At 56.1% G+C, this 27,202-nt stretch overlaps 1 protein-coding gene across 2 annotated transcripts; it reads left to right on the top strand.

Annotated features, from left to right (window-relative positions):
• Positions 1 to 1,881: 1,881 nt before the first annotated feature.
• Positions 1,882 to 26,283, top strand: ATP6V0E1 (ATPase H+ transporting V0 subunit e1). Of its 2 annotated transcripts, XM_056112312.1 has the most exons (4): positions 1,882 to 2,032; positions 5,481 to 5,528; positions 18,804 to 18,931; positions 25,814 to 25,917. In XM_056112312.1, the coding sequence occupies exons 1-3, from the start codon at positions 1,929 to 1,931 to the stop codon at positions 18,895 to 18,897; spliced, it is 246 nt and encodes an 81-aa protein (XP_055968287.1). In that variant the 5' UTR covers positions 1,882 to 1,928; the 3' UTR covers positions 18,898 to 18,931; positions 25,814 to 25,917. The 2 variants fall into 2 exon arrangements, with proteins under 2 accessions (XP_055968287.1, XP_055968286.1); XM_056112311.1 differs by lacking the exon at positions 18,804 to 18,931 and having other exon boundaries at positions 25,814 to 26,283.
• The last annotated feature ends 919 nt before the right edge of the window (positions 26,284 to 27,202 follow it).

Here is a 27,202-nt window from a genome sequence, read left to right as displayed (position 1 = left end):
ACCCTTGGCGTGCATGGTCCCCTGTGTCTGCCAGGAGCGATCCCAAGCACTGAGCCAGGAGTCGCCTCTGAGCACCTCCAGATGGAGCGAAAAAAAAAAAAACAGCAAATCAGCCTCATGTTCAGTAGTTGGAAAAGAGAAGTCGGCATAGATAGGCCTGCTGGCAGATTCTCGGGGGGACTTCCCAGAGCCCTAAGCCCCCCTTCTCCAGTCTGACTTGGGTTTTGAGGAGACGTTAACTGCTGTGAGTGCAGGGAGTCTTCATTTTAGGAGTCATTGATTCCCCCTTCCTGGCTTTCCCCAGAGTTTTCATTTGGCTTCTTGGAGAAAATGTGTTGGGCAGATTGACTGATAGAGGGAGCTGTTGGCCCGCACTAAGCCACAGGCAGCAGCACTGAACTCGCAGCTTTTTCGTACATAGCTAGGACTACACCCCCAACACCGGTTTGAATCCTGCAGTGAATATGGCCCCGAGTGCTTCCAGGAGTGACCCCACAGCCTAGAGCCAAGGGTGGCCCCAGTGCAGTACCGGATATGGCCCCCTCCTCCAAACCACCATCACCACTGAGCAAAAAATCACGTTAGAAATGGCCTAACTTTCCATTTAATTCAGGAATTTCCTCTACCGGGTGAGTGAGAAGTCACGAGGTTAACGGGGAGCAGAGGCAGTGCAAGTAGCAGGAAAGTTGGTGAGGTGTGTCTGAAGTTGACATGTTTCCCAGCCCGCACTGCCTGTGAGCTTCAGAGGGGAACTGGGCGTTGGCTGTGCTCCTCTGTCCCAACCCAGGGCTGGGGCGTTCTGTAATTAACACGTGACACCACTTGACAACTGCTAAAACCTGTTTCCTCTTCCCATTCTGGTTAATTCTGGCCCTTTGTCAAGGTTCAGCTGAGGACCAGCTGGGTCCTGTAGCCCCAAGACTCCAGGGATGTTCTCTTTGCCTTCACACAACATCTAGGAGCACCCCACCCCCATCTCCCTGGACCCCTGGGGCTGAGGTCTAATTGGTGTCTGTCACCCCAGAACACAGAATGCAAGATAAATGGAAAGTAGGGCATTTGGTGTGAGCGCTGGGCAGCGCGTGGGAACGAAGGGGTGGAGTGGGGTGGGTGGTTGGGGGGGCGTACTTCCAGTAGTTGAATGCTGCTACATTTCCTACCTGGTGACTTTCTAATTACTTTGGACAACCTGGCAGGTTACCAAATGTTACCTGCCCACACGGCAGAGTCTGGCAAACTCCCCGTGGCGTATCCAATATGCCAAATACCAGTAACAATGATGGGTCTCATTCTCCTAATCCTGAAAGAGCCTTGAATATGGCATTTAAAAAAAATAAAATCTCAGGGCTAGGACCAATAGATGTTACTGGGGCCAGCTCGAGGCAATCAACGAACAACAGGATGGTCGTGATCGTGACTTTCTAATGGAGGGGGGCACACCCCCAGGCGCCCAGAGGGGAGCCCTGCAGGCTGGCTGCCAGGGACGGAGACCAGGCTGACCTCATGCAAGGCAAGTGCCCTGCCAAGCGTTCTCTGTGACCGCCCCTGGTGCCTCGGTTTCTCCAAATGAAAAGTGAGGGCAATAATTCTCATCACCCCACGGGCTGCTGCGAAGTACCCGGGCCCCTTTCGGGCACCTGAAGTTCTTAGCCCCGTGCCTGGCCCGCAGGTTCTGTGTCAAGGCACAGTCGAGAATCGCGAGACCCTCCCTGAAAGGGCCGCGTTCCCGCGGAGAGATCTGCTGCGCGCGCCGCTTAGCGTCGGGAACCGGGGGCTCCGGGAGGGTCCCGGGGACCCCGACCCGTTCGCGGCGGGCTCAGGAGCGCCGGCCAGCCCTCCGGGGGGCGGGGCCTGGCGCGGGTCACGTGGGCGCGCCTGCGCGTGCGCGGGGTCACGCGGGGCGCCGGCACTTCCGGTGGGACCCGGCGATGGCGTACAGCGGGCTCACGGTGCCGCTCATCGTGATGACGGTGTTCTGGGGCTTCGTCGGCCTCTTGGTGCCCTGGTTCATCCCCAAGGGCCCGAACCGGGGGTAAGTGCGGCGGGGGGGGGCGCGGGGAGGCCGCGCGCTGCGGCCCCGGAGGAGCCGGGCCCGGCCCCGGGACGCGCCCCCGGCCCCTGTGCCCCGGAGGGGCCCGGCCCGGCCTCGGGCGTCGCCCCCGGCCCCTTTGCCCCGCAGGAGCCCGGCCCGGACTCGGGGGTCGCCCCAGGCCCCTTTGCCCCGCAGGAGCCCGGCCGGGCCTCGGGGGTCGCCCCAGGCCCCCTTGCCCCGCAGGAGCCCGGACCGGACTTGGGGGTCGCCCCCTGACCTCGGATGTCGCCCCCAGCCCCTTTGCCCCGCAGGAGCCCGGCCCGGCCTCGGGGGTCGCCTCCTGGCCTCGGGGGACGCCCCCAGCCCCTTTGCCCCGCAGGAGCCCGGCCCGGCCTCGGGGGTCGCCCCCAACCCTTTTGCCCCGCAGGAGCCCGGCCGGGCCTCGGGGGTCGCCCCCAGCCCTTTTGCCCCGCAGGAGCCGGGCCCGGCCGCGGAGAGCGCCTGGGACGCCGCTTCCCGGGGACCCTGCGGGGCGCGGCGAGGCGCAGGCGCAGACGCAGGCGCAATGTCACGTGACCTCATCGATGCGGTCACAGCGGGTCAGAATTACCCTTTATTCGGGTCAGAATTACCCTTTATTCGGTCAGTAGCTCTCCGTTGCCCTGGCCAGAGAAGAGAAGGTGGTCTTGGCCTCTGTAAGTCTGTGACCTGATCCCCTTTTTTTTGTGTCTGGGATAGGACTATTCTAGACTTTTTTGTTTTTGTTTTTGTTTTTTGGTTTTTGGGTCACCCCCAGCGATGCTCAGGGTTACTCCAGGCTCTGCACTCAGGAAAGTGCTCAGTGTCACTCCGGGCTCCGTACTACTCCTGGCTAGGCACAGGGATGCTGGGGATTGAGCCCAGGTCTACCCCGTGCAAGACAAAGACCCTCCCCCCATACTGTCACTCAGGCCCCTAGACATGTTCTTATTTTTCTTTTCAAATCTCACTTAAAAGTAAATCATTTGCTGAAAAAGAATGGGGCAGGGGGCGGAGCCGTGGAGAGCGATAGTACAGCAGGGAGGGCACTTGCCTTGTCAGCCACCAACCCGGATTTGATACCTGGCATTCCGTATGATCTCCGGAGCCCACCTGCAGTGATCCCAGAGCACAGAGCCAGGAGTAAGCCTTGAGCACTGTCGGGTGCGGCCCCTCCAAAAAAGTAAATCAGTAAATAAGGAAAAGAAGAACTGGGTCCAGAGAGCACCACAGGGAAGGCTTATGCCTTCCACCCGACTGAACCAGATTTGGTCCCCAGCGCTGCAGAGGGTCCCCTGAGTCCCACAGGAGTGCTCCCAGAGGCCACAGAGCCAGAAGGGCACCCAGCTGTGGCCCCCAAAACAAAACAAAACAAAACAAAAGAGTAATGGGGTCAGGGCCCTCGGTTCCAGCCCCTGCTCAGCACTGTGGGGTATGACCGCAAAACCAAAAAGAAAAGAAAAACTTGGTAGATGATTTCTTTGATGTGGTAACAGGGAGGCCCCCTAGAAGTGTCAGGATTCTGAAATTCAAAGCATCTGCTTTAACCAAATTTGGTTTCTCAGACTTGTTTCTGCTATTGGAGTTACCAGCCATGGAGTTTTTTGCTTTGTTTACCTTTTCAACAGTTTTTGAACTTGTTTCTGCTAGTGGAGTTACCAGCTGTGGAGTTGATGGCGTGCTTTCATTTTCATTGGCTGCCATCTGCCTTGACGACCTGTATACTCAGAAAAGCATTTAGTAACGTGCTGATTGCAGGGGGCTTGTCTCTTTCTTCCTGGACCACATCCAGCGGTGCTGAGGAGCCCCCCGGCTCGGTGCCTGGAGGGATCCACCTCTCCTAGTGGAGCCAGAGACATAACTTGGGGCCCCCCGAGGGCACAGCACACTCGGCTGCCCCAGCCTTGGTCATGCAGGATCACGCACCCCCTCCTTCCTGTGTGCTCCCTTTCTCGCCCTTATGCTGGTATCCGGTTCCAGTGCAGCCCGACCCCTGGGTGAGAGGCCGCCCAGGCCTCCTGTGTCCTGCTCTTGGCAGGACTGAGCAGGGTTAAGGCCTTGAGATGAAAGGTCCCTCCTGGAAGGTATTTATGTCATTCGGAGAAACTTCCCCGCTGACAGGAGACCTATGACCTTGACGAGTTAGCCAGCTTTTCCACACTTCCATTTCCTCACCACAAAATGGAAACTCAGTGTGGAATTAGTGCTAGTTCCCCATCTCCTCAAGAACTGCAAAACTTTATTTATTGGGGACTCGGGGGTGATGCCATACCCAGTGGTATCCCGAGGCTCTTCCCTTCCCCCCACCCCAAATGATTTGCAGGGCCAGGGTTGTGGGACATTGAAAGGTAATTAAGCTATAGAATGAAGTGATTTTTTGTTTGTTTGTTTGTTTTGGGGCCACACCTGGAAGTGCTCAGGGCTTACTCCTGGCTCTGGGCTCAGGGATCAGTCCTGGTAGGGGTTGGGGGACCATACAGGGTGCCAGATATGGAACCCGGGTTGGCCGCGTGCAAGGCAAGCGCCCTCTGCGCTGTGCTCTGAGTGGTCCCAGTGAAGGAGTTACTTTGAGGACTCCGAGATGGGTGAGAATAAAAAGGGAAGGAAGAAAGTGTTGAATTTGTCAGCAGCGAGGGAACCTGCTAACTTGGGGTGCTGGAGATGGTGAGGGAAGGAACCCACACAGGCGAGGGGCTTCCGAGGACGTGTCCATGGCGTTGGGCGACCAGCAGATGTCGGGAGACGGCCAGAGGTTGGCCTGTCAGCCGGTGCTGTGGCCCCGTGGGGCTGGGTTGGGTTCCTGCCCCCAGGAGCTGCCATCATTTAGTGCCCAGTTGAGGTAGGAGGTTGCGATTCCGATCCTGGGCAGAGGGGCCTTCGCCATTCCCAGGGCTTCTCGGAAATCGTGACTTCGGCGCCAGGCCTTTGGGAGGAGAGTCCTGTGAGTCAGGAGCTCAGAACTTGAGCTGAGCAGAGGGGGGGAGTGGGCGCTTCCCTGCGGGCAGGAGAGCGCCAGCGGGATCTTGAGTCCTCAGACATGTTGGGCTCCTGAGGCCGGAGGGGGAGGGGGCCCCTCACCTGGTCTCCCCTAGCCCAGGCCTGCCCGGAGCATAGCCAGCGTGGCCCAAAATCTAAAAAAATAATGAGTTATTTTAATACAGAAAATACCCGCAACAGGGGAGTCGATGTATTTGGGTGTCACATTCAGTTGTCTGTAAGTCTGTGTTCAGTTGCATGGGCTCATCCGTGGCACAAGATTGGGTCCCTTTAAACTAAATACAATGCCGGTGGCATAAACTCATCATGTTCACCCCCGGTGCGTCGTGGCCTCCACGGCTCTGGATCCGATCCGATCCACTTTCTCAGTCTGTGGGCTCGCTAGTGTCTGCCGCCTGTGCCCTTGGTCTGACGCTGCGCTTTTTTCTTTCAGGGTCATCATCACCATGCTGGTGACGTGTTCGGTGTGCTGCTACCTCTTGTAAGTGTGTTTTACTGAAGCTTCTTTCCCACTCAAGTGAAAGTGTCTGTAATTCCCTAAGGGGGTCCACGAGATAAACGGGCGGGTGCAGCGCTTGACCCGGGCTGGATCCTTGGCAGGACATAGGGTCCCCTGAGCTCAGCTGGGCGTGGTCCAGAACTGAAAGGAAAAGAGAAAGTGGCATTAGTGGCAAATGACTGCTGTGAAATGTCATGCCTTGTTTTCCCTGGCACCTGTCCCGCTCGTGGAATCCAGAAACCGCGGCCCGAGTGGCCCGCAATGGTACAGGCATATTCTTCCTGCGGCCCATGAGTTTGCCTGAGAACTGTGCAGATGCGCTTCTGACAGTACAAAAATAATCTGCTGGGCTCAGACTTAAAAGCTTATGATTAGCTGGATACCGCCATCGGATTACTTGGATTTTTTTGTTTGTTTGTTTGTTTCAGGGCCTCTCGGCAGTGCTCAGGGTTTATCTTGGGTGCCAGGGATTGAACCCGGGTTCTCTGTGCACAAGCCAGTGCCCTACCCCCTGCACTGTTGCTGCAGCCCCCTCTTAAAGTTTTGAAGCAGTGATTCTCCTTCCTTTCAGTTTTGTCACTTCCCTAGGCTCCCTTATGGGGCAGTTTTAAAGGTGTAGACTGAGCCATCATTTCGTGCCCAGGTGAGGTAGGCGGCTGCGATTCCGATCCTGGGCAGAGGGGCCTTAGCGCTTCCCAGTGACTGAATTTCTGGGATGTGTGGGCCTTTGCGCTCAGCTTTTCCTTTTCTCTTTTGCGGTGCTGGGAATTGAACCCAGCAGCTCACACACGCAAGGCCTGCGCCTTCCTGCTGAGCCACATCCCAGGCCCTTCCCTCCGGCACTTCATAGACATTTGTGTCCATTCTAGTTGTTGGCGTAGATTAAAATCCGGCCCTGACACGAGCTCTGCAGTTTGGCGGTCGGGCCACCTCTCGTCCTGTGGCAGTGCGGCCCGCACCGAGGGCTGGAGAGGCAGCTGCCGCGGGGGAGCCCAGGCTTCCCTGTACCAGCCGACTCTGAGCACTGTGGGGGTGCCGCTGGCCCGAGCAGTACCCCATCCCTGGGTCCAAATCGTTAAACTGGCTGACTTGGTAAAATGCTCAGGAGGGTCCCCCGCAGAATCCAAAACCGAACCACACAAGCCAAAGCCTCAAGAGCTGAATCACAGCACAGCTGACAGTTTGGCTGCCGTAACGTGCAGATAGCGCTGCTTCAGGGGATTGTGTGTCGGATTTGGTCTCTGACTAGAGGAGTTGAGGTTTCTCCAGCGTGGTGTGGAACTCGCCCGACACACTTACGGAGGGCCGTGTGCTCAGCTCTGAGGCGGAAAGAGTTCGCTCCTGTCTTAAGTGAGGAAGGTCAAGCACCGGCCTCCCTTTCGCCATCTATGGAAGGTCCTGCGACACTGTACCGTGGGGGGGGCCAGAAGGCCTTTGGAGTCCTTTGACCATCTCAGCTGCACGAAGGGTGTTGGCATGCAGTAGGCATGAAGTGACACGGCAAGGGGAGCGTGTAAAAAAAGAGAACATCATTGCTTAGGGCCAGGTCTGATATTTAACCAAGATGATTTTTTTTTATAATTTATTTATTGAATCACTGTGGGAAAAGTTACAGAGCTTTCAGGTTTAGGTCTCAGTCATGCAAATATCAAACACATTTCCCTTTACCAATACTTATTTTTAACCGCGAACCCCAATAGAACCCCACCTCCCACCCCTCCCGATGCCTGTGAGGCAGATGAGTTCTAGTTAACACTCTATCTACTTTGACTTTCATTGTTTCGGTAAAAGATGCACCATTATTAAATCAGACATGCTGAAAAAGCGTTGTGAAATGATTTGCTTTCTACAGCTGGGATCAAGAATTAAGTGTTGTCGTGGCCGCGCGGTTTTGGATTTCTGCTATTTTACTTATTAACCCTGGAAGTATTTCTACTAAAAGTCAGATAATTAAGAGATTGGTTTCTGTGCTCTGGAGTCTTGGCCGTGCCGGAGAGCCGCTCGTGGGGGGCAACTGGTGACCTCGGTAGGGCGTGAAGGACGGGCCGGAACGCAAGATGAGATTTTTAAAAAATGTTGTATGGTTGTGCTCTTTCTGCCATCTTTGAAATTTGATTTTTGGTGTTGGGGATTGAACCGGGGCCTCATTCATGCAAAACTGCTCTACACCAAACTAGGTGGCCGTGCTTTATTTGAGCAAAGGCCGAATCTTCGCATTCCGTCTCGTGGCTCTTTCAACTCCCTAGGGGCCGGGGAGTGGTTAGTTTGTTGGAAACCTTTCACTCAGGAGCCCTCACTCCTGGGCCTAAGCCCACGTTGTCTCAGTCTGCCACTCTGTTGCTCAGTTGAAGCCTGGAGCCATTCTGTGAGATGATCTGGGATAAAGTTATTGTCATGGAATTGCTTTTCTGCTCTTTGACACTTGTCGTCTGGCCCTTTCTATTAACTGTCCCTCCTAGTGCCAGGGCCTCACGCGTGCAGTGCTCCTCTTTGACCTCTGAGCTAGGTCCTCAACCCCCGCACCTCTTTAGCTACTCCGTGTGGCACTCAGACCCCAAGTATTGTACGTTTCCGTTCCACAAAGGGGAGGGACTCTGTAATGAACTAAACTTAGAGTTCAAGGAAAATGTCACCACGTGACACTATTAAGTGTGTTTTCTTGAACTTTTCGCATATGTGTGAGTGTGTGTGTGTGTGTGTGTGTGGTGGTGGTGGTGGTGGCGTGCAGTGGGGGTTTTGGGGGACATCAGGGGCTGCTGGGGGTCCAACTCACATCCTCTCACAGTGCGAGCCAGAAGATATTTTTTAAGAAAGACATACCCAAGGACTTTGGCTTTCACAAACAAAGGCTTGTTTTGAAATGCATTCATGGGCTCTTAAGTAGCCTACTGTTTGGGGCAATATTTTTCTCTTTCCAGTTTGTGCTGGTTTCAGATTGGACTCCGTGGGGCAGAGTAGGGCGGAACTCGGAACTTGTTTGAGCCTGAGTAAATCGGGACCTCTGCCAGTAGAACCAGTTCTGTTCATTGTTTGTTCCGAGGCAGCCTGAATGCGAGCCTGAATGCTAGCCCGCTGGGTCTCTCCCTGCGGCACAAGATCCCTTTTGTTCCTTCAGCTTGCATCCTTATCAGTTACTGTTCCATACTTTCTCGGAGTCTGAGGTCCATTGATTATGTTACAGCCTGTTCAGAGTCACACTACTCCCATCTTCAGGGTCAGTGAGAAGCCAAATGTTGTAAAAATTCCACTGCTGCTTGGAAAACGCAGCCTACCCTTAGCAGCGGGCTAGTTCTAATCTTCCCAGACAAGTGAGAGAGGAAAAGAAGGACTGATAGGTACAGAAGACCTTGGTTCTTTGAGATAAGATGCTCTTTGGTTATGTTGTAAGGTGGTTGTGTGGTGTTTTTTAGTGAATCAGAACAGTGTGTGTGTGTGTCCATCGGTGTGCGTCCCCCCCACCACCCCCCTTAGCTTACTTCTGTCTCTGTGTCCAGCGATCACTGCTGGCGGGCTTGGAGGACCACATGAGGTGCCAGGGATTGAGCCTGGGCCTAACACATGCAAGGCAAGCGTGCTCCGTGCTGTGCTATCTCTACAGCCCCTCTGCTTTTTATAGAGGACGTGGCAGGTGTAAAGAGTCCCCGGACCAGAAAGTTAAAATCCCAATGCAAAATCCAAAGCAGTAGTGAAGTGGGGAGGGTGCTTGACTTGGGTGTCCACAGCCGATGTTAGGTGTCCGGGTTCAGTGCCCAGCACCCCACAGGGTTGTCCAGATCACCAGAAGAAAGAAAACCCCAATCCGGCTATAACCTGAAGAGCCTCTGAGCATCGAGGGGCCTGTGCTGTCTGCTGCAGCCCGCCGTGGAGTCCCCTCTAGCCCGGGGGGCTGCGTCCAGTGTCCAAACTGGCCAAGGAGGCTGGGCTGCTGGGCGTCTGTGAGCCCTGGACAGGAGGGGCCCAGTCCCCTTCCCTCAGGCACGCAGGTCTGCGGGTGATGGGCTGCATTGGGGGCTGCACGGGTTGGTGTGGGTGCTTCCCTGGGTCCCAGAGTCGAGGCCTGGGAGACGGGTGAAGGGGAGCGTTCGGCACCGGCTGGCGCGCTGTGCCTGTCTCCCCCGAGCAAGGCCAGGCTGGGGGTCTGTTTCATCCATTCACTGCTTACGTCCACTCTACATCTGTGTTGGGCCCAAAAGGTGGTACAGGGGCTTAGGCCCTTGCCTTGCGCTGACTGACCTGGGTTTGATCCTGTTGTTCCCTGAGCCCTTCTAGGCGTGACCCAGATTGCACAGCAGCTTGCGGTGCTGGTGACTGACGTGGCTTCAGTCCCTGGCATCCCAGATGATCGAGCCCCCAGAGCATCACCAGGTGTGGCCCCCAAACAGTAAATTAATTTGCTGGCTATCCAACCTTCAGAAGTTACCCACTCCTGACCGGTTTTACCCTCACACAGTCCCCCAGCCCCACCAGACCAGTAAAAAAAGACCATTAGAAAAAGTTCACAGTGGGTAGGGCATTTGCCTGCTCGCAGCCAACCTGGGTTCAATTCCCAGCATCCCGTATGGTCCACCTGAACACCGCCAGGAGTAACTCCTGAGTGCAGAGCCAGGAGTAAACCCTGTGCATCACCGGGTGTGACCCAAAAAGCAAAAATAAATAAAGAAAAAGTTCAGTTCTTTGTTTCACCAATAACCTATCATATTTAAATTTCCTTATTACTATTTTTTTTGTTTTTGGGCCACACCCAGTGGTGCCACACATTACTCCTGGCTCTGAACGCAGGGGTCATCCAGGTGAGGTGCCAGGGATTGAACAGGGGTCAGCCATGTGTGTGAGGCACCACCTTACCTGCTGGAGTATGCTCCGGCCCCTTCAGTGTCTCTAGTTGTCACTTGGTTTTTGTAATTTGGAAGGGCCCAGTTGAAGGCCGTGGCATTTGTTTATTGTTTTATTTTTTGGTTTTGGGGCCACACCTAGCAGTGCTGAGGGGCTTGGTGCTTGAAAATTATGCTATGCACAATCTCTCTCTCTCCCCCCTCTCTCTCCCCCTCTGTCTCTCTCTCCCTCTCCCCCCACCCACCCCCCGTCCCCACCCCCTGCCCCCAAACGGGCCATTGAATTTGTATTGCAGTTGGTGGTGTGTTTTAAGACTTCCTCTTTATTCGTTGATTTTTTTTTTCTTTCTGGGTCACACCTGGCGATGCGCAGGGGTTCCTCCTGGCTCTGCACTCAGGAATCAGCCCTGGCGGTGCTCAGGGTACCACATGGGATGCTGGGAATCGAACCTGGGTTGGCCGCGTGCAAGGCAAACGCCCTCCCCGCTGTGCTATTGCTCCAGCCCCTATTCATTGATTTTCCTTGTATACTTTCACTAGGGGAAAAATTGCTGCGTGCTGCGTTCTTTGCCCCATAGTTTTCCAGAATCTAGTCTCTATTAGTTGCACACCTTTGCTGTTGTTTAACCTGTTCTTATTTCTATGTATGTCCTATAAGCTGACAGTCCTCTCTAGGGAATGAATCCCATTCAGGTTCAGATTTTTGAGTAAGTCGGCTTTAAGGGCTGCGTTTTTGTTTTGATTTGTTTTTCATTTTTGGACCACACGTACAGTGCTCCGGGTTTACTCCTGGCTCCGCACTCGGGGGTCTTTCCGGGGTGATTCAGGGTGGGGTTCCGGGGATCGAAGCCGGGCCTGCTCCGTGCAAGACAGGCACCCTACTCACAGCGCTGTCGCTCCGGTCCCAGCATCATGAAACTTTTAAACAGATTTGATGTCTTGCCCGAATAAATGATGTTCTTTCGGATGCTCCATTTACTCCTTCCTTGGGCATGGGATTGTGTGTTTTTTCTCAGCTCCCGTAGCTGGTCGTCATTTATCATCTTGACCTCTCGCGTTGGCGCTCCTTTGGGACAGGGCTATGCGGGTGGAACGTCTGTCTCACTCTCCGAGGTCTGGCAGGTTCTGAGTGTGTCTATCTTGATTGGCTCAGATGGTAGAGCTCGTGCCTGGGCATGCGTGAGGCTCTAGTTGCCCCTCCTCAGTCCCAATCTGTGCGCCCCTGTCAAGATTAGAATAGTGGCCTGGGTCCTGGAAAACGGTGGTAGCCAAGCTGCTTCTGATTTTGAAGTGGGGACACCTCCCGCCCGCCCTCCGTCCTGGTCCTGTTGGTTTAGGCCTCTCGGTGCCTGCGAGGAAGCCACCTGTTGTAGCTGATTAACTAATCGGCTGCTTCCTGGCCTTTATCATCGTGGTTTGTTTCTCTGCTTGTGGCCCCCTTCCTTTTCCTGCCTTCTTTCCCGGCAGGATGTTATCAGGATTTTCTTGCTCTGTACTTGTCCACAAAACCTTGGTGTGTGGTTTTCTTTCCATTTGGGATTTGCTGAACTCTTGGGGTCTGTATGTTCGTTTTCCATCAGTACTGAGAGAAATCCTAGCTTGTGCTTGGTGTTTTTTCTGCTGGATTCTTTCTCTCCAGTTATACCTACGTGGGACTGTTCTCCTCTCACTCCTAAATTTTCTCCCTTATTTCTTCCTTTAAAGTCTCTCTGTTTTAAGCACCTTGACAACGGCAGGGTTCCATGCATAAAACATTCCAGCGCCACGCCCTCCCCCGAGTGTCCACTTCCCTCCATCATTGTCCTGCGTCCTCCACTCCCCTGCAGTGACACGCTTCCTAGTAAAGTCCAGTTCTCCGTTCCTGTTGCCGTGGACATTTGTCGGCTCCTTCCTGTTTCTTTATGCCCTGCACAAGGGAGCTCGTGTGTCTGCCCCCTCCTGACCACTTCACTCAGGTGTACGCTCCAGCTCTGTCCTCGTCGCAGCAAGTGGCACAGTTCCATCTGGGCCTGCAGCTGAGTTGCGTTCCACCTGGGCCTGGAATGGGCCAGTCAAGACCCTGGATTTGCCCTTCTTCCTCTGAGAGGTCACGTTTGCCACCGTGAACAGATGAAACCTGTGAGGGTTGCTTTTACCTGTGGAGGTTGGTTCCCTTTCACCTTGGGCAGTGGTGAGTTTTCCGCGAAGGTCCAGCTCTCTGGGATCTCGGGGGGATCTGCAGTGTTGACTGTGTTCTGGAGCCAGGGGTGCCCTTTCCTTTGCCCCCCCCGACCCCCACCCCGTGGGTAGCAGCCGAAACCTCTGCTCGGGTCCTCCAGTCCGCAGGGGCATTCCGCTGTCCTTCGCCTGTCTTGGCACTTGCTGATTCAGGAAGGGAATTTGGACGACACGCCCCGTTGGCAGCCACTCTGGATTCGCGCGGCCTGAAGCTCATCGGTGGGGCCTCAGAGCCCGTCTGGTTGCTGCCGCTTGCACCCGCCGCACACTCGCGCCCTGTGGGAGCTCGACAGTGCCCTTGGGTGCCCGTGAGGGGGCAGCGTGGTGCCGGGCCCCTTCCCCTCGGCTCTCCCTGCCTCGAGACACTGGGAGCCACCAGCGGCACTTTCCCAGAGTCCGGGGCGTGTGTTCGCCCGTCGCTCCTGCCGTCAGTGGTGGTTTCCTTAGTTCAGTGTTCACTCACCTGCCCCCGCGGTAGGGCCCGGGGAGTCTGACCCCGCCAGTCTGCTCTCCTGTTCTTTTGTTTGTTTTGGGGTCATACCCAGGGTTGCTGTGGGCTTACTCCTGACTCTCGCTCAGGTATTTCTCCTGCTGGGCTCTGGGGACGAATGGGGTGCGGGGGATTGAACCTGGGCCGGCTGTGTGCAAGACAAGCGTCCTGCCCTCTGCTCTGGGCAGGGCATGGGCGTACCTGTTGATTCCCACCGTTATGCCCGCCACCGTCGGCTTTGAGTCTCAGTCTCGCTTCCCACCACACCGTCTCCGGCGCCGCTTGCTTGGTGAGGCCCTGGGGTCGTGTGTGTGTGGGGGGGGGGGGGGGGGCAGCCCCAGTGCATTCCTGCTGCCGCCTCCTGCTGGTGTCCTGGGCCTCGCTGTGTCCCCGTGATCTCCTGCCTTTGCCTCCTCCAAGTCCTGGCGTGAAGGTGGGCTCTGGCGAGGGCTGTACCTGCCGGGAGCCTGTGGTCCTGCCAGCGAGCAGGAAGGGAAGTTCTCGTTCTGTGCTTCCGTTAGGCCTGTGGCGGCCCCACCAAGGCCGCCTCTCCGTGGCTGTGCGGCTCCCCTGCCTGCTGCTGCTTTCGACCTGTGACCTTCATCCTCGTCCGGGGAGTCGGGGGTCTCGGCATTATTTGGTGGGTGTGACATCCATCAGGCTCTCCCTTTTATAGGTCCTGGGTTTTGTAAGGTTTCCTGTGCCAGGCGAGCCCAGAGTACTGGAGAAATAGTACGGCTGCTCGGGCGCTTGCCTCGGACGAGTCTGACCTGGCACCACATATGGTCCCCTGAGTACCCCAGGGCAAACTAACTGCCCCCCAGTCACCCCACGGGCTCCCACTCAGATTTAGTACATGCCCTCAAGGCCTGGAAAGTAAGTGTAGTCTGTTAATTTCCTCTGCTAGACTCACTTTCACTTGCTCTTTGTTCGAGAACTGCTTTCCCCTGCCACCCCCAGGGACCCACTGAAATTCTTCTGTGGGAAAGGAGAGATAGTACCGGGAGGGAGGTGTGGCCTGCGTGCGACCACCGTGTGCTCCAGCCCCGAGCCCGTCCTCCCCACTCACGCCCCCAAAGCTTGGGTTCTCGTGGCGGTTTGTAGCAGAAGTCGAGGTACCTGGTCTGCTCCAGCTTCTTCTCTGCTGCATGAAAAGGTCTTTCCTGTATTGCAGTGCTTTGAACTGATGGGCAGGTGTGGAAAGTGTGAGAACAGACCGGGGAGCTGGGCGCCAGCGTTCCTGCAGCATGAGAGGGAGCCAGGAGCACGCGCTGCAGAGTGGCCGCTCCTCGGCCGCTTCGGGCCCTGGCAAGCCGCTGCAGGGAATGGCTGAGGCTTGTTGCCTGCGGTGGAGGTTGGGGACTCCTCACCGCCATCTACTTCAGAGCCAGCAGCGGAGAATCCTTTGTGTCCCTCCTTCCCGTCCTTGGTGGGTGGACTGATAGAGGCCGGTCCGCACTCTCGGGTGAGGAGCAGGTCTGACCTCGGGACCCTCCTCTACGCAGAGTGACTCGAGGGAGAAAATGCCCCGTGACGCCGTAGGGTGGAGGCAGTGTCCCCAAGGCGGGGACGGGTTGGAAGTGTCACCTCCTTGGAGTCGGTGGGTCCGGCCCACTGGGAAGCAGAGAGGTTTGCAGGTTGCAGCTGCCAGGCGGGCCAGGTGGGCCCCTGTGGGGACTCCGGCAGACTGACTCTCAGAGCAGATGACTGCAGAGAGGTAACTTTCGGCCATGAGCTGGCACGGGCTGCCTGAATGCCCTCTGCCCATCCCAGCCGCCTCCAGCCATGCTGCGGTGCTCATTCGGCTCCCTCCCAGCAGAGAGAGGACTGTGGTCTGTAACAGAAGAAAGGAGGCCGGAGAAATGGCGCAGTGGGCAGGGCACTTGCCTTGCATGTGCTTGACCTGGACTCGGGCCCGGCTCCCCATAGGGGTCCCGTCATGGCCAGCGTAGACAGGAGTAAGTGGTGAGCACGGCCAGGTGTGTGTGGCCCCCATTGCCCCCCCCAAAAAAAAAAGAAAAATAAGAGAGCGCGTGCTCCTGGCTTCTGGAGTGAGCCAGGCTGCCCTGCACATGGCACACTGAAGCAGAGTCACAGTCACGGCGGCGCCTCTCCCTTGGTCCCCAGACAGTGGCAGACTCGCCCACCACATCCGCTGCCCCAGCTTTCCACGGGCCGTGACCCCCGGGGACAGGGATCTGGGGGTGTCTTCTGACTTCCCCTGAGCGGGTGGCGAGGACGGTGACTCAGCTGTGGCGAGTGAGTAGGTCCCGAGTCACTGCCGAGCCGAGGAGCCGAGGGGTCACGGGGGTTTCCGGGGCAGCTCTGCCTGCGACCATGCAGGGCTCGTTCCTCTCTTACCTCTCTCGGTTTTCTCGAGGGTGCGTCCAAATTTGGGGCCTTTGGACTGAGATGGGGGCGGGGGGTGCCGGCGATTGTCGTGGTGTGGCGGGGACCTGTGCCCCACTGTCTTTGCTGTCACTTAAGGAGCTCGCTTACAGACTACCCTGTCCTGGCACGGGTGAAGAGACTGCCGTGCTCGCTGGCTGCTGGCTCTGCGCCACCCTGGGCCTTCCCACGACTGTCCTAGCCGCCGCGCAGCAGAGGGCCTGGCCCGTCGGAGAGCAGCTGGTAGCCTTTGCCACCCAGAGGCGCTTTTTCTCTTATTTCTTTTTCTTCTTCTCGTTTTGTTTTGGGGCCACACCTGGTGATCTCAGGGGTCACTTCGGGTGCTCAGGAATTACTCCTAGTGCTGCCGGGACTGTAGGGGGTGCTGGGGGTCGAACCCAGGTCAGCCGCATGAAAGGCAAGTACATGCTGTGCTGTGCTGTGGCTCAGGCCCCAGAGGCACCTTTTCTGCTTGAGGAATTTGCATAACCAGGAGCTGCTGCTGGTGGCCAGGAAGCTCCCGTGGGGACTGTCCCCCAGCGCCCCGCCCCGTGTCTCAGCCCCCCAGCCCCTGCGGCTGGCGCTCCTTCGCCTGTCCAGCGGCGCAGGCCCGTGGTGGACTCTGAGCGTGCAGGGGTCTGTGGCGGTGCCGTGAGGGGGTACCCCGCGTTGCTTGCCGGGCCCCCTTTCCAGCGCTGTTCTCCCTGCTGGCTCTGCGCCTCCCTGCGTCCAGAGCGGAGGGGGACAGTGGGCAGGTCTCGAGGGCACATTCAGTTCTCACTCCTCGGACACTTGAGTAATAGGTTGGATGGAGAGTCTGCACGCTCCCTCCCCCCACTTCCATCAGTTCCAAATGGCTTTTTGTTTCGTCCTGTCTCCTCTGGCGCTGAACCACGTTTACCCGTTTTGAGGGGAAATTTTCAGTCAGAAGGGCAGACCCAGAGCTCAGCTGGTGATGGGGGGAAAATTCCTCTGAAATTTCAAGTGAGCTGGCCTGGGCTGTTTCCCAGGGAAATTTTTTTTCTCGACTGTGGGTTTTTTCTTTTTCCTCTTTCTTTTCTTTTCTTTACTTTTTTCTTGCTGCTTGATTTGATGTGAAATCTTTATCAGGTAGAATGGAATTCAGAGAAGGTCCCGAAACCAAGCTGAGCCAGTTCCGTGGCCTTGCTCCTTGCTGCCGGGTTGACCCTCCCCGACCCCGAGGATGGACCACACTGCTGCGCCACGCACTGCTCACCCACCCGGGGGAGGTTTCAGAGGGCCACACAGAGTACCCTCAGCCTCGACTCGGGTCCCCTGATCACCGAGTGACAGTGGTGACTCCAGGCAAATGCTGGGCCCTGCTTCATTTTCCTCAGCAGCCCCGATGGTGAGAAGGGAGAGCAAGGCCGAGCATGAAGGCGAGGGGTGCGCTGCCGTGCCGGTTCTGGGGCCAGGAAGCCGGGGTGGTGCACAGCTGTCAGCTGGGGAGAGGGGTCCTGCGCCCTGCGGTTTGGGGGAGAAAGGGGCGGCCAGCAGTCAGGTCTCATGTAGCTTTTCCCGAGCTCGGCGTCTTCCGCAGGGCTGGCCGCCCGCTTTGCAGCGGCTGTGCCGGGGGAAGTGCTGGCTCTGTGGAATTTTCCATGGCTGAGCCGAGGCCCCGCAAGCCCCAGCGACCGCTGAGATGAGCCGTGGCAGTTTGCCGTGTGCGTCTCACCCGAGTCCACTGTTGTTTATGAAGCCAGAGGGCGGGGAGGCGTCTGGGTTGGCCTGATTTCCTCAGGTGTCACGCTTCCAGATCCACCTTCAGAGCCCGGGGAGGGCGCAGCCACCCTGTTTCTGGAGGCCCAGGGCTGGTAGATTGATTGATTGATTGATTGATTGGTTGATTGATCCCCCGTAAGTCTAGCCAGGGGTGAACAGAGTGGCCTGGGAGAGGCCGATGAGACCCAGGCACATGATGGTGTTTGGGTCCTTGGCTGCCCTGGTCCGACACCCTTTCCCCTTGCCTGGGACCCCAGGCCCGTGCTCCCAGATCAGCTGATGGAAGTCGTTTTCCTCCCCCACTTCCCCACAAGGAGAGAACCCTAACCCGTTCATAGGGTGCTTGTTTAGGCCACACTCAGAGGCGCGCAGACCGTGTCCACCCGGCCCAGTGGGTGTTCAGAGCAGGGACCGAGGGGGCGTGGAGCCATTCGCCCAGGTCTCGGCCCCCCATGCAGTCGTCATGCCCGCATGGTCTCTCCCTCCGGGCTCTCCCCACGCCTGTCTCACTTTGATTGCGTCCGCTGTGTGAAGGCCGTGATATTTCCCTCTCTCCTCGCTTCCGGCGGCCTGGAACCTCGCAGGAGCTCTTTAAATACTGGCTTAATAAGTAAAACATGGCGTGATTTCAGGGCCACACAGCTTGCTCTCTGGCCTTTGTATTTTCTGATAGTATTTCTCTGATTTTCAGACTTCACTGGGTATATTTGTGAGCAGTCTGGGAATTTTTTTTTAATAATTTTATTTATTGAATCACCGTGAGAGCAGTTACAAAGCTGGGAATTTTTTGGGGGGGGGTCACACCCGACAATGCACAGGGGTTACTCCTGTACTTCTGGCTCATGCACTCAGGAGTTACTCCTGGCGGTGCTCAGGGGACCATATGGGATGCTGGGAATTGAACCTGGATCAGACACATGCAAGGCAAACCCCTACCCGCTGTGCTATCGCTCCAGCCCCAAAGCTGGGAATTTTTTAAAAGACAGAGTTGTGTGCTTTTTCCACCTCTGACTCCGCGGTCCTGTGTAAGCGTTGTGTGTCCCCCACACATCTGTGACGCAGGCTGTCTCTGAAGTGGTTCTGAAGTGGGCCGGGGAGCCAAAGACCCATGAGGTTCCACTCCACGGGGTGCCAGAAGCAGGTCCATGTTTCAGCGGCGCCAGTGTTGAGAGGGGGAGGCCGACGGGGGGGCAGTGAGCAGAGTCTATCCATGGCTGTTAGAGGTGGTGAGTGGCAGGTGGAGACTGGATAGCCAGTCGCTTTCCCCGAGCCTGCACGTGGGGAGGATGACAGGGGCGACCGGGCAGGGGACCCAGAGTTCAGGAAACCTGGGGAAGGGAGTTAGGACCAGAAGGCGGTCATGGGCTGAAGCCTCCCTGCTCCAGGTTGAGTCACGGCATCGTGTTAACCCTGTATCATCTCTCGAGCCCGTGGATCAGTGAATTGTATGAACCTTTGTTGTATTGAAGGTTTGCGATGAGCAGAGTAGATTTTAGTTTTATTGAAGCACTGATTGCTCCTCCTAATCGAGATGGTCAGGATCTAACCCCGCTTCTCCATTTTCTCCTCCCCCCGTTTCCCGTCTAGCTGGCTGATTGCGATTCTGGCCCAGCTCAACCCTCTCTTTGGACCCCAGTTGAAAAATGAAACCATCTGGTATCTCAAGTATCACTGGCCGTGAGAAGACGACCCGCCCTCCAGTGCTCACACTCGAGGTGACTATACTCACCGCCGTTCACGTCCGACAGGGTCACATGGCTGCTGCAGCCATGGGCATTCGCCTTGTCAGAGGGTTTATCCCGTTGTGCGCAGGCGCTGCCGTGGGAAGAACGCTTCCCCGCCCTCTCCGCTGTATGTGAATTGGCAACCTGCGAGTGGCCGAGAGAGCCATAGACAGGCATTGCTGGGTGTGGGGGATCGAGAACAGTGGGCGCTTTCGGGAAATCAGATCTGGTCAGACGCGCTCCTCATGGTCAGCAGTAAAGGAATCACGGTGTCCTGGAAAGGTGTCTCAGTGGCCAGGTGTTCGGGACTCGTCTCCAGTACAGTTCCATTCCTTGTGTGAAATTCTGGTTCAGCTCTTTTTGCAAGACTTCTTGGACTCCTGTCCTCTCAAATCTTGGCACTCATCAGTCAGGATCCTCTTACCCCACCCCATCCAGTGGTGCAGGTTTTTTGTTTTGTTTTGTTTTCTTAAGTTGCTTCTGTGCACACCTGGTGGTGCTCAGGGCTTGCTCCTGACCCCACACTCAGGAGTGATGCCCGTGGGGCTTGGAGGTCTCTCATATGGGCTGACAGGGATTTAACCTGGGCTGACTGTGTGCAAGGCAAGCTCCCTGCCCACTTTACTATCTCTCCAGCCCCTCTGGCAGTACTTTGAGAAATTGGTTCCACTAACCACAGCCTGACGCCCCCAGCTCAAATTGTCTTCCTGTCAACTTTTTTTTTTAATTTATTTATTTGTTTGTTTTGCTTTTTGGGTCACATCCGGCATTGCTCAGGGGTTATTCCCGGCTCTGCACTCAGGAATTACTCCCAGCCATGCTGGGGCGGGGAGGGGGGACCACATGGGATGTTGGGCATTGAACCCGGGTAGGCTGCGTGCGAGGCAAACGCCCTCCCCACTGTATTGTCACTCCGGCCCCCTGTCAACCTTTTCAGGTCATCCATTGAAGAGCTTAACCTGAGTTAAGCTATTCAGTAGAAATTGTGAATGGTGATTTTTGTTTTTTTTTCCCCCACTATTTCTACATTTCATCAAATAAGATGTTTCTGTAAAGATAAATTTTCCTTCATCCACTGGGTTTATTTTGCAAGCTGGATGGACAACCTGGGAAAAGCAGAATGTGTGGTTCTCCTCTTAGCACTTGGTTTCTGGTACAAAGGGCAGACAGTTCTTCTTTGCATGTTATTATTAAAAACAGTATTCTTTGCCCCAAGGTTCAGCCCTGGCATCTGTGATAAGATCCTCCTGCTCCCCTAGCATCCAAAAAAAAAAATTGTTGGTCCCCCAGTTACTTCTGGGCATCCAGTGAGACTTCCTTCCCCTTCCAGTTTTAAGCAGTGACGCTGCTTCCTTCATGTTCCGTTTGTGCTCTTTGAGTCGTTTGTCTTCCCTCCTTTCTAGCAGAACAGCCTCTGCCCCCGGCTGCCTTGTTCGCGACTCCCGTCTTAAACCTGCAGTCAGCGCTTCCTTCCGTTGCTTTTAGGTTTCCCACTAAGGATGCCCCAGTCACTGGCCAGGCTGCAGCCCCGGGTGACATTTTCTTTCTCAAGGAAATGGAAATGGAAGAGAAACCCAGAGAGGTCCAGGCCCTCAGTGCTGGGCATGGGAGTGACCCTGGTATTCCCCAGCACCGCAGTGTAGGGGCTTACACTGCCGAGTCAGTGCTGAGTATCTGGGGGGTACCTTTACCTGCCAACACTGTTGGGTGGTACCCCCATTAAAAAACAATGAGAGGGGCCGGAGGGATGGTACAGTGAGTAAGGCAGGTGCCTTGCACACTGCCAGACTGGGTTCATTCCCTGGCACCCCATACGGTCCCTGAGCACCTGCAGTGGGTAGCCTAGGACTGGAGAGAGACTAATAAGCCGGCCTGCGGGCACACGCCTTGCATGCGGGAGACCCTGGGTTTAGTCCTGGCACCACATGGGCCCCGAATCAATCTGGGGGTGCGCCCCCCTCCGCCCCTCAAATGATAACACAGACGTGAAAGTCAAGAATTGATTTCTAGGTGCATCTGTTTCTGATGGCTGTTGTGTTGTTGGTTTTGAGCACTTCAGCGGAAAGAAACAGGAAGATGCACTTTCGGAAAAAGAATTACAAATTCATTTTCATTTCTCTAATTCAAATGAAACATTTTGATTTCTTTGATTTATGTACTTGAATATTATTCACATATGCTGAAAAGTTTTGGTTTTAAAAAACAGTGATTCAGTTATTTGCTGTAATCATCCTACAGTACATACAAAATAATTTCAGAAGGGTACCGATATAACTACAAACTAAGAGTTTATTAAATGTTAAATGCGGATTAGATCGTTTCTTTACTGTTTTAAAGAAAGCATCACTGGAAGAAATTGCTTCCTCTACCGGTTATCAGTTTGACCCATAACTGGCCTATAATTAGGTTTGTTCTAGTTTGTGTTCAGTTTAGAGTAACTTATTTATTCGTAAAAGGACATATTTCCAAAGTTAAAATTGTAAGCTAGGTATATTCAGAGAAGTCTGTTCTTCCCATGTTTTATTTTTGCAAGCCATTAATGTATATATGTATGCTTTTTATATGTGTAGGCGTTTGTGGGGTTTTTGGATCTGGTGATCCCTAGGACCTGTTTCTGCCACTGCTCAGTGAACCTCGTACACACAGTTGAAGTGTGTGTGTGTGTGTGTGTGTGTGTGTGTGTGTGTGTGTTTCAGCCACCAAGCTCTGTTTTCTGTCCTGCCACCTAGAGAAGCATGTTGATTGGGGCTTAGAGCTGAGGACTTCAGGCCTCAGGCTTCGTTCTTTCCAGGATTCCCTTTCTTCAGACCTCGTGGCCCATTTCTTCCCTTACAGAGAAGTGGGCCCCGTGGCCTGCATAACTGCGGGGCGTGGGCCTGGCAGTTCTGGTTCTTTGAGTCATTTGTTTTTGTTTTTTAGTCTTTGGGTCACACCAGGTGATGCTCAGGGGTTACTCCTGACTCCGCACTCGGGAATGACTCCTTGTGGTGCTCTGGGGATCGAACCCAGGTCGGCGGTGTGTAAGTCAGGCGCCCCACCAGCCCACTATAGCTCTGGCCCCTCTTTGGGTTATTAGTTTTGGTCTCATGTCCTCTGCCCTGATTTCTGATGTTTGTACTGGGGTCCCCAGCACTGGCTGGACTGCCTGAAACCCTTAGGATTCACTTTTTCATTTAAAAGCAAAATTCCCGCGGGGCCAGGTTCAATCCCCTGAGCCTGCCAGGAGTAAGCCCAGAGCACTGCTGGGTGTGGCCCAAAAATCCAACGAACAAAAACGAGCCCCTAAATATCAGCACGTAGGAGGACCCAGCCAGGCAGGACCTCAGTGGGAACATCGAGTCACATTTGTTCCGTATCTGAGGTCTGGCTATCAGTGGGACCGTCACGCCAGGCCCGGGGAGGCGGCAGACAAAGAGCTCTCCTCTCTGCCTGGCTGGCGCTGGGGCGGGCAGAGCTCCCAAGGTCGAGCCTCCCTTCTTGGTGATAAAATCAAAACGAGCAAGCCAGTTCCCTTAGGAACTTGCCCGGCACTGTGGATAACGGACTGTGGATGCCAGCCTTGTTTGCCTCTTGGCATGTTTGGTTTTGTGTGCAATTTCTGTAAGAGCCAGGCTTGGAAAACAGGAGGTGCAGCCATTGTGGTGTTTGGCCAAGAAAGTTGACGCCCGGTCCTGAAAAGCTTCGGACGGTCTTCTGCAGAGACCGTGAAGCTGAGCTGAGGGCTCGAGAGATGGGCCAGCGGGTCAGGGGACCTCGGCAGAGCCCCGCCTGCAGTACGCTCTGAGTGAAGTCAACCCTGCGCACAGCCGGGTATGCCCCCCAAGGAGAAGGAAAGATAGTGATCTCAGGCACGGCACCCACTTGCCCCTTGGCCCACTGTGTTGCTGTCAGCTGCTTCCTGTGCTGGGCGTGGTGAGCTGAGCCCCAGCTGCGGGATCCTCCGAGCGCCGCTCGCACCTTCTCTGTGCCACCGTCCTTGGTGGCCACTCCTGGGTAGCTCGGACGCCTCAGGGTAGCTGCCCCTGCCTGCACGCCTGGCAGGCAGGCACTGCCCTGCTCGCCTTGGAGTGGCGTGGCCGGGCCCCAGGGCCCCAGGAGTGGGTTGATCGCCCCCTCCCCTTGTGGTTCACCGTGGCCGGAAGCTTTTACCCTCCTGCGCCCTCTGGGGGGGGCGGGGCTGTGCCTGGCGCTTTCTCTGGTGACTGAGGATTTCTGGCGGGGGCTACGAAGGGCTGAGAGGCCAAAGTGGAAGCACGTTTGTGGACAGTGGTGCCAGGACATTTGGCGGGCAACACGTGTGTTGTCTCCTGCCTCTCCCAACGCACTGGTTTCCATTCTGGTCCCTGAGACCTTGGCTTTCCCTGTCACTTAGTGTCACGCCCTCAGCTTTCCTGTCTCGGGGCGGGGTGGGGGGTTGGCTCCTGGCTCTGTGTTCAGGGGTCGCCCCGGTTGACCGCCCACCCTGGTCCTCCACCAGACCCATTTCCTGGCCCTTTTCTCCTCACTGGGCATCCATGGATCCCGTGGCCTCCTTCGCTGGGGCTCCTGGTCCCTGACCCAGCTCTGGCATTTCCCTGAGGTGACGGACTCCTCAGCACACCTCAGAGAGCAGAGGCCCAGGAGCCCAGTGTCTGCTTCTCCCTGGCCCTCTCCTGCAGCCTGCCCCTCACTCCTCTCCCGGACCCGCGGATTGGGCCCTGCACTACTGTTTGCCCTTTATTTTGTGGGTGGGGCATCCCAGAGGTGCTCAGAGCCTGCTCCTGACTCTGCACTTGGGAATTACTCCTGGCCCTGCTCAGGGGCCCTTATGGGGTGCAGGGGATCAAACCCGGGGTCGGCCTACCACCGCACTGTCTCTGCAGCCCCTATTTGCACATTCTTGACCTCATTCGTTTTTCCTGCCTCTCGCCACCCCAGGACATGTGCAGATTTAGAAAACAGATTAGGAGCCACAGATCTGCAGATATTCTTTCTGCTCTCCTATCTCTGCTCGTCCACTCAGTTCTTTCTGGTGTCCAACTTGCCAATCTTGCATTTCCTCTCCTGACCTTGATTTCACAGATTCTAACGTCCCTAAATGTCCCCAGGCTCCTGGAGGTTGGCGTTCAGCTTGGTGTCTGCTGAGGCATCCGGAGTTAAATTCCCTGTCTCTCGGAGTAAAACCCCCGCAGTAAATACAGCCTTACCCATGAGGGTAAAGAAGACATGACTGTGTGTTTATCTAAAATGAAAAATAAAGATAAAAATGAAACCTTCCCGGGGGCCTGAGTGATAGCTAGTACAGTGGGCAGGGAATTACTTTGCCTGCCACCTTCCCGGGTTCAATCCCTGCCACCTCCTATGGTTTCCCGAGCTCCACCAGGAGTGATCCCTGAGCACAGAGCCAGGAGTGAGTCCTGAGCACCACTGGGTGTGGCCCAAGGAGAAAACGAAACCTTCCTTTGACCAAGACATATCCCGTCATTTATCCCTGGACAGATTTCCGGGTCCTGGCCTTGATGGATTTATCTTTCAGTCTCTGGCTGTACCTGAAAGTGGCCGTCTGGCTTCCTTTCTCCGACGGGACGCACGCTTGGACTCCGGTCGCGTTCCCCACCCACACACTCCAGCCTCCAGATTGTTGGTGTATGTGGCTTTGGTCTCCGCCCTGCGCACTGCCCCTGGAATGAGCTCTGTTGGGTGGATCCCCCAGGCCCCCACCCCCTAAGAAGAATCAAACTCCCAATCCGTGTTATCGAATATGCCTTGTACAGTTACTTATTTTATTGTTGGGGGGAGTCCCTATGGCGTTGGCTGGGGGGTGGAGAGGGTCCAGCCCATGCTGTGCCCTGAGTCACTTCCCCGGCCCACACAGTTCTTGAAGTGCCGGCATTCAGCCCGCTTACCGCCTGGTTTTATGTGTTGTTTCAAAAAGCAACCTTTGTTTTCCCTTTTCTGATCGTTCGTTGATGAAAAGAGGCCTGAAGAGTAGGGAAGGCTTCCCGGAACACATCCCGTTGGACGTTCCCCCCAGACACCGCAGCTCCTGCCGTCGCGTGCTCATGGAGAGCCTGGGAGCCGGCGGCGGGCAGGGCTCTGGCCTGGGAGGGGAGCCGAGTGGCGAGGCCCGCGCGCGCCCACTGGCTGTGCTGCCCCGGCCCGGCCCGCTCAGGGACTCCTCGGCCCTCAGGCCCACCACTTCCCTCTCTCCAGGCCCATGACCGTCTCTGTCCTGAGGGCACTGAGCCGACGGGGCCCGTCCCCTCCCGTGTCTGCCCTGGCAGGGTGGCAGGCTTGTCCTGAGCCCAGCGAAATCTTGATGTAGAGACGCCTTCGGACACATGACAGGACACACGAGGGTCCTGTCTCCACTGGGGGGTTCTTTTCGGGAGCAACAAAGCGCTTTACGTACGTGGACGCTGAGCTCTGGGCTGTAGGAAGAGGCATTTCTGTGCAGCCGCTGGTGTGTAAAGAAAGATCCTTGAACTGTTCGCGAGCCCTGTCAGGGCTCTGTGGCAGCCTGAGGCTTTGTCACCTACACTTGTGGCAAGAAAGGGAGCGAGCGAGCGTGACCTTGAGGAGTCAGAGCTCGGCAAAGCTCAGCCTGTGAGGACGTGGCTGTCTCGCTGGAAGGGGCCGAGAGCGAGTGACGGGTTTCTCTAAACCAAAGCACCAAAGCACCTTAGAGTTCGTAGGGTTCGGGCGGGCTGTGCGTCTCCCCCTTCCTCCTCTTCTCTCCTGTCTTCCCCTTGGGGGCCTTGCGAAGGTCGCTGGGGCCACTGCTCCCTACCCGCGTTGCGCAGTGGAGGTGCCCACTCTGGCCCGATTGCCCGTCTCATGCCCGGCGCTTGCCCTCTTGAGGACAGCCACTCCAACGGCTTTTTATTTTTCCAGGACCCGAAGAGGTTTCTTCTCCGGTTGCCTCACACCACACCGCCTTCCCGCCTCGCCTGCTGTGGCCGTCAGCCGCCTTGGACACTGGCGCCACGTCCGACTCGATCTCTCTCTCTCCGGTGCAGTGTTTGCCCTGTTGCCTTACTTCTTACTCTCCGACCAACGATGTGCCTACTTCGCCGAAACAGTACGACCTCCGTGAGTTGGTGACGTGCTCTCCTGGAATGGAAGGTGCTGGGCTCCTGAGAAACCCTCCCCCTCTCCTGGGAATTGTGGCTCGGAAGCTGCCCTCTGCCAGCTCCTGCTCGAGAATTCGCCACGCGTTGGGAACTTACAGGACAGTCAGGTCCCGGAGGTGACGGGGAGCGGATAGCATCTGTCCCCACAGACTCACACACCAAAGTATCTTGTTCAGGTCAAATTTCTTATTTCTGCCATGTTCTGGAATAAATTTATTTTTCTGCTTTCTACGGAAATCTGGCATTGGTATTTGCAACGCTCATTTTCATAATGGTCCTATCTTTTGGGGGGGTTATTTGGGGAGCTGTGATACTTAGGAAACTGTGGCGCTCGCGGTCGAACCTGGTGCTGTCACGTGCAAATCCTGTGCTGTAGCCCAGTGACCAGATCTCCCGAGCCCCAGAATAATGCTTTTTTCATGGGGCCAGAGAGATAGTACAGTGGATAAGACTCTTGCCTTGCACATGGCTGACCCAGGTTCAGTCTCCAGCACCCCCGATGTTCCCCGCACCCGCCAGCAGGTTTCATTTTCTGTTCTTCTCAACCCTCTGAACTCCTTACTTGGCTGTTCAGGCACCGGGAGAGTTTCTCATGGAAGCCGCAGTCCCCACTGGCCGGTGTGCATAGCCCATCTGCTGAATTAGCAGCTCTGCATGGGACTTGTAAAGGGGCCTTGGAGTGACTCTGGGGGCTCAGTGAAACCCCAGAGGGTGGAGGGGGAGCGGGGAGTGCTGTCTACCGTGCCTGCCGTTGATGGCGTCTGGGCTGCAACGGGAAACGTGCTCACCCCACTTAGCACAGCTGGTCCGGGCGCCACCATTGGCCGAGCCTCATGTACCCCCTTGCCCCTCAGTGGGAGGGCCAGGAGGGACCAGCCCCGGGGCCCGGGAAGGCAGATGCCACGTTGTCCCCGTAGACGGCTCCTGTGACCCTCTCCTTCAGCTTTGTCGTGGAAGCAGACGGGCTCGCTTCTCTGTGGGCATGGGGGAAGCACCCTCCGTAGGAGGAGCCCCGCCGTTCGGCCGTGACTCCGATCCCTCAAGGCCAGCCCTGCCACCTCCCTCCCTGGGGGCGAGGAGACTTTGTCCAGGCATCGAGGCAGCTGCTGCCTTGCTGTGGGTCTGAGACCTGGTTCCCGGAGGGGTGCGT

The sequence above is a fragment of the Sorex fumeus genome, unplaced genomic scaffold (genome assembly GCF_029834395.1).
Source record: "Sorex fumeus unplaced genomic scaffold, SorFum_2.1 ptg000017l, whole genome shotgun sequence".
NCBI classification, from domain to species: domain Eukaryota; kingdom Metazoa; phylum Chordata; class Mammalia; order Eulipotyphla; family Soricidae; genus Sorex; species Sorex fumeus.
The sequence above is the reverse complement of the archived record's forward strand: the minus strand, read 5'-3'. Positions and strand labels throughout refer to the sequence as shown.

What these genes read in the sequence shown, in the direction of transcription:
- ATP6V0E1 (XM_056112311.1), top strand. Translation starts at nt 1,929, where the DNA reads ATGGCGTACAGCGGGCTCACGGTGCCGCTCATCGTGATGACGGTGTTC. An exon ending in CCCAAGGGCCCGAACCGGGG is followed by an intron (nt 2,033 to 5,480) that starts GTAAGTGCGGCG and finishes TTTTTCTTTCAG; the next exon opens with GGTCATCATCACCATGCTGG. An exon ending in TCGGTGTGCTGCTACCTCTT is followed by an intron (nt 5,529 to 25,813) that starts GTAAGTGTGTTT and finishes TTATTTTTCCAG; the next exon opens with GACCCGAAGAGGTTTCTTCT.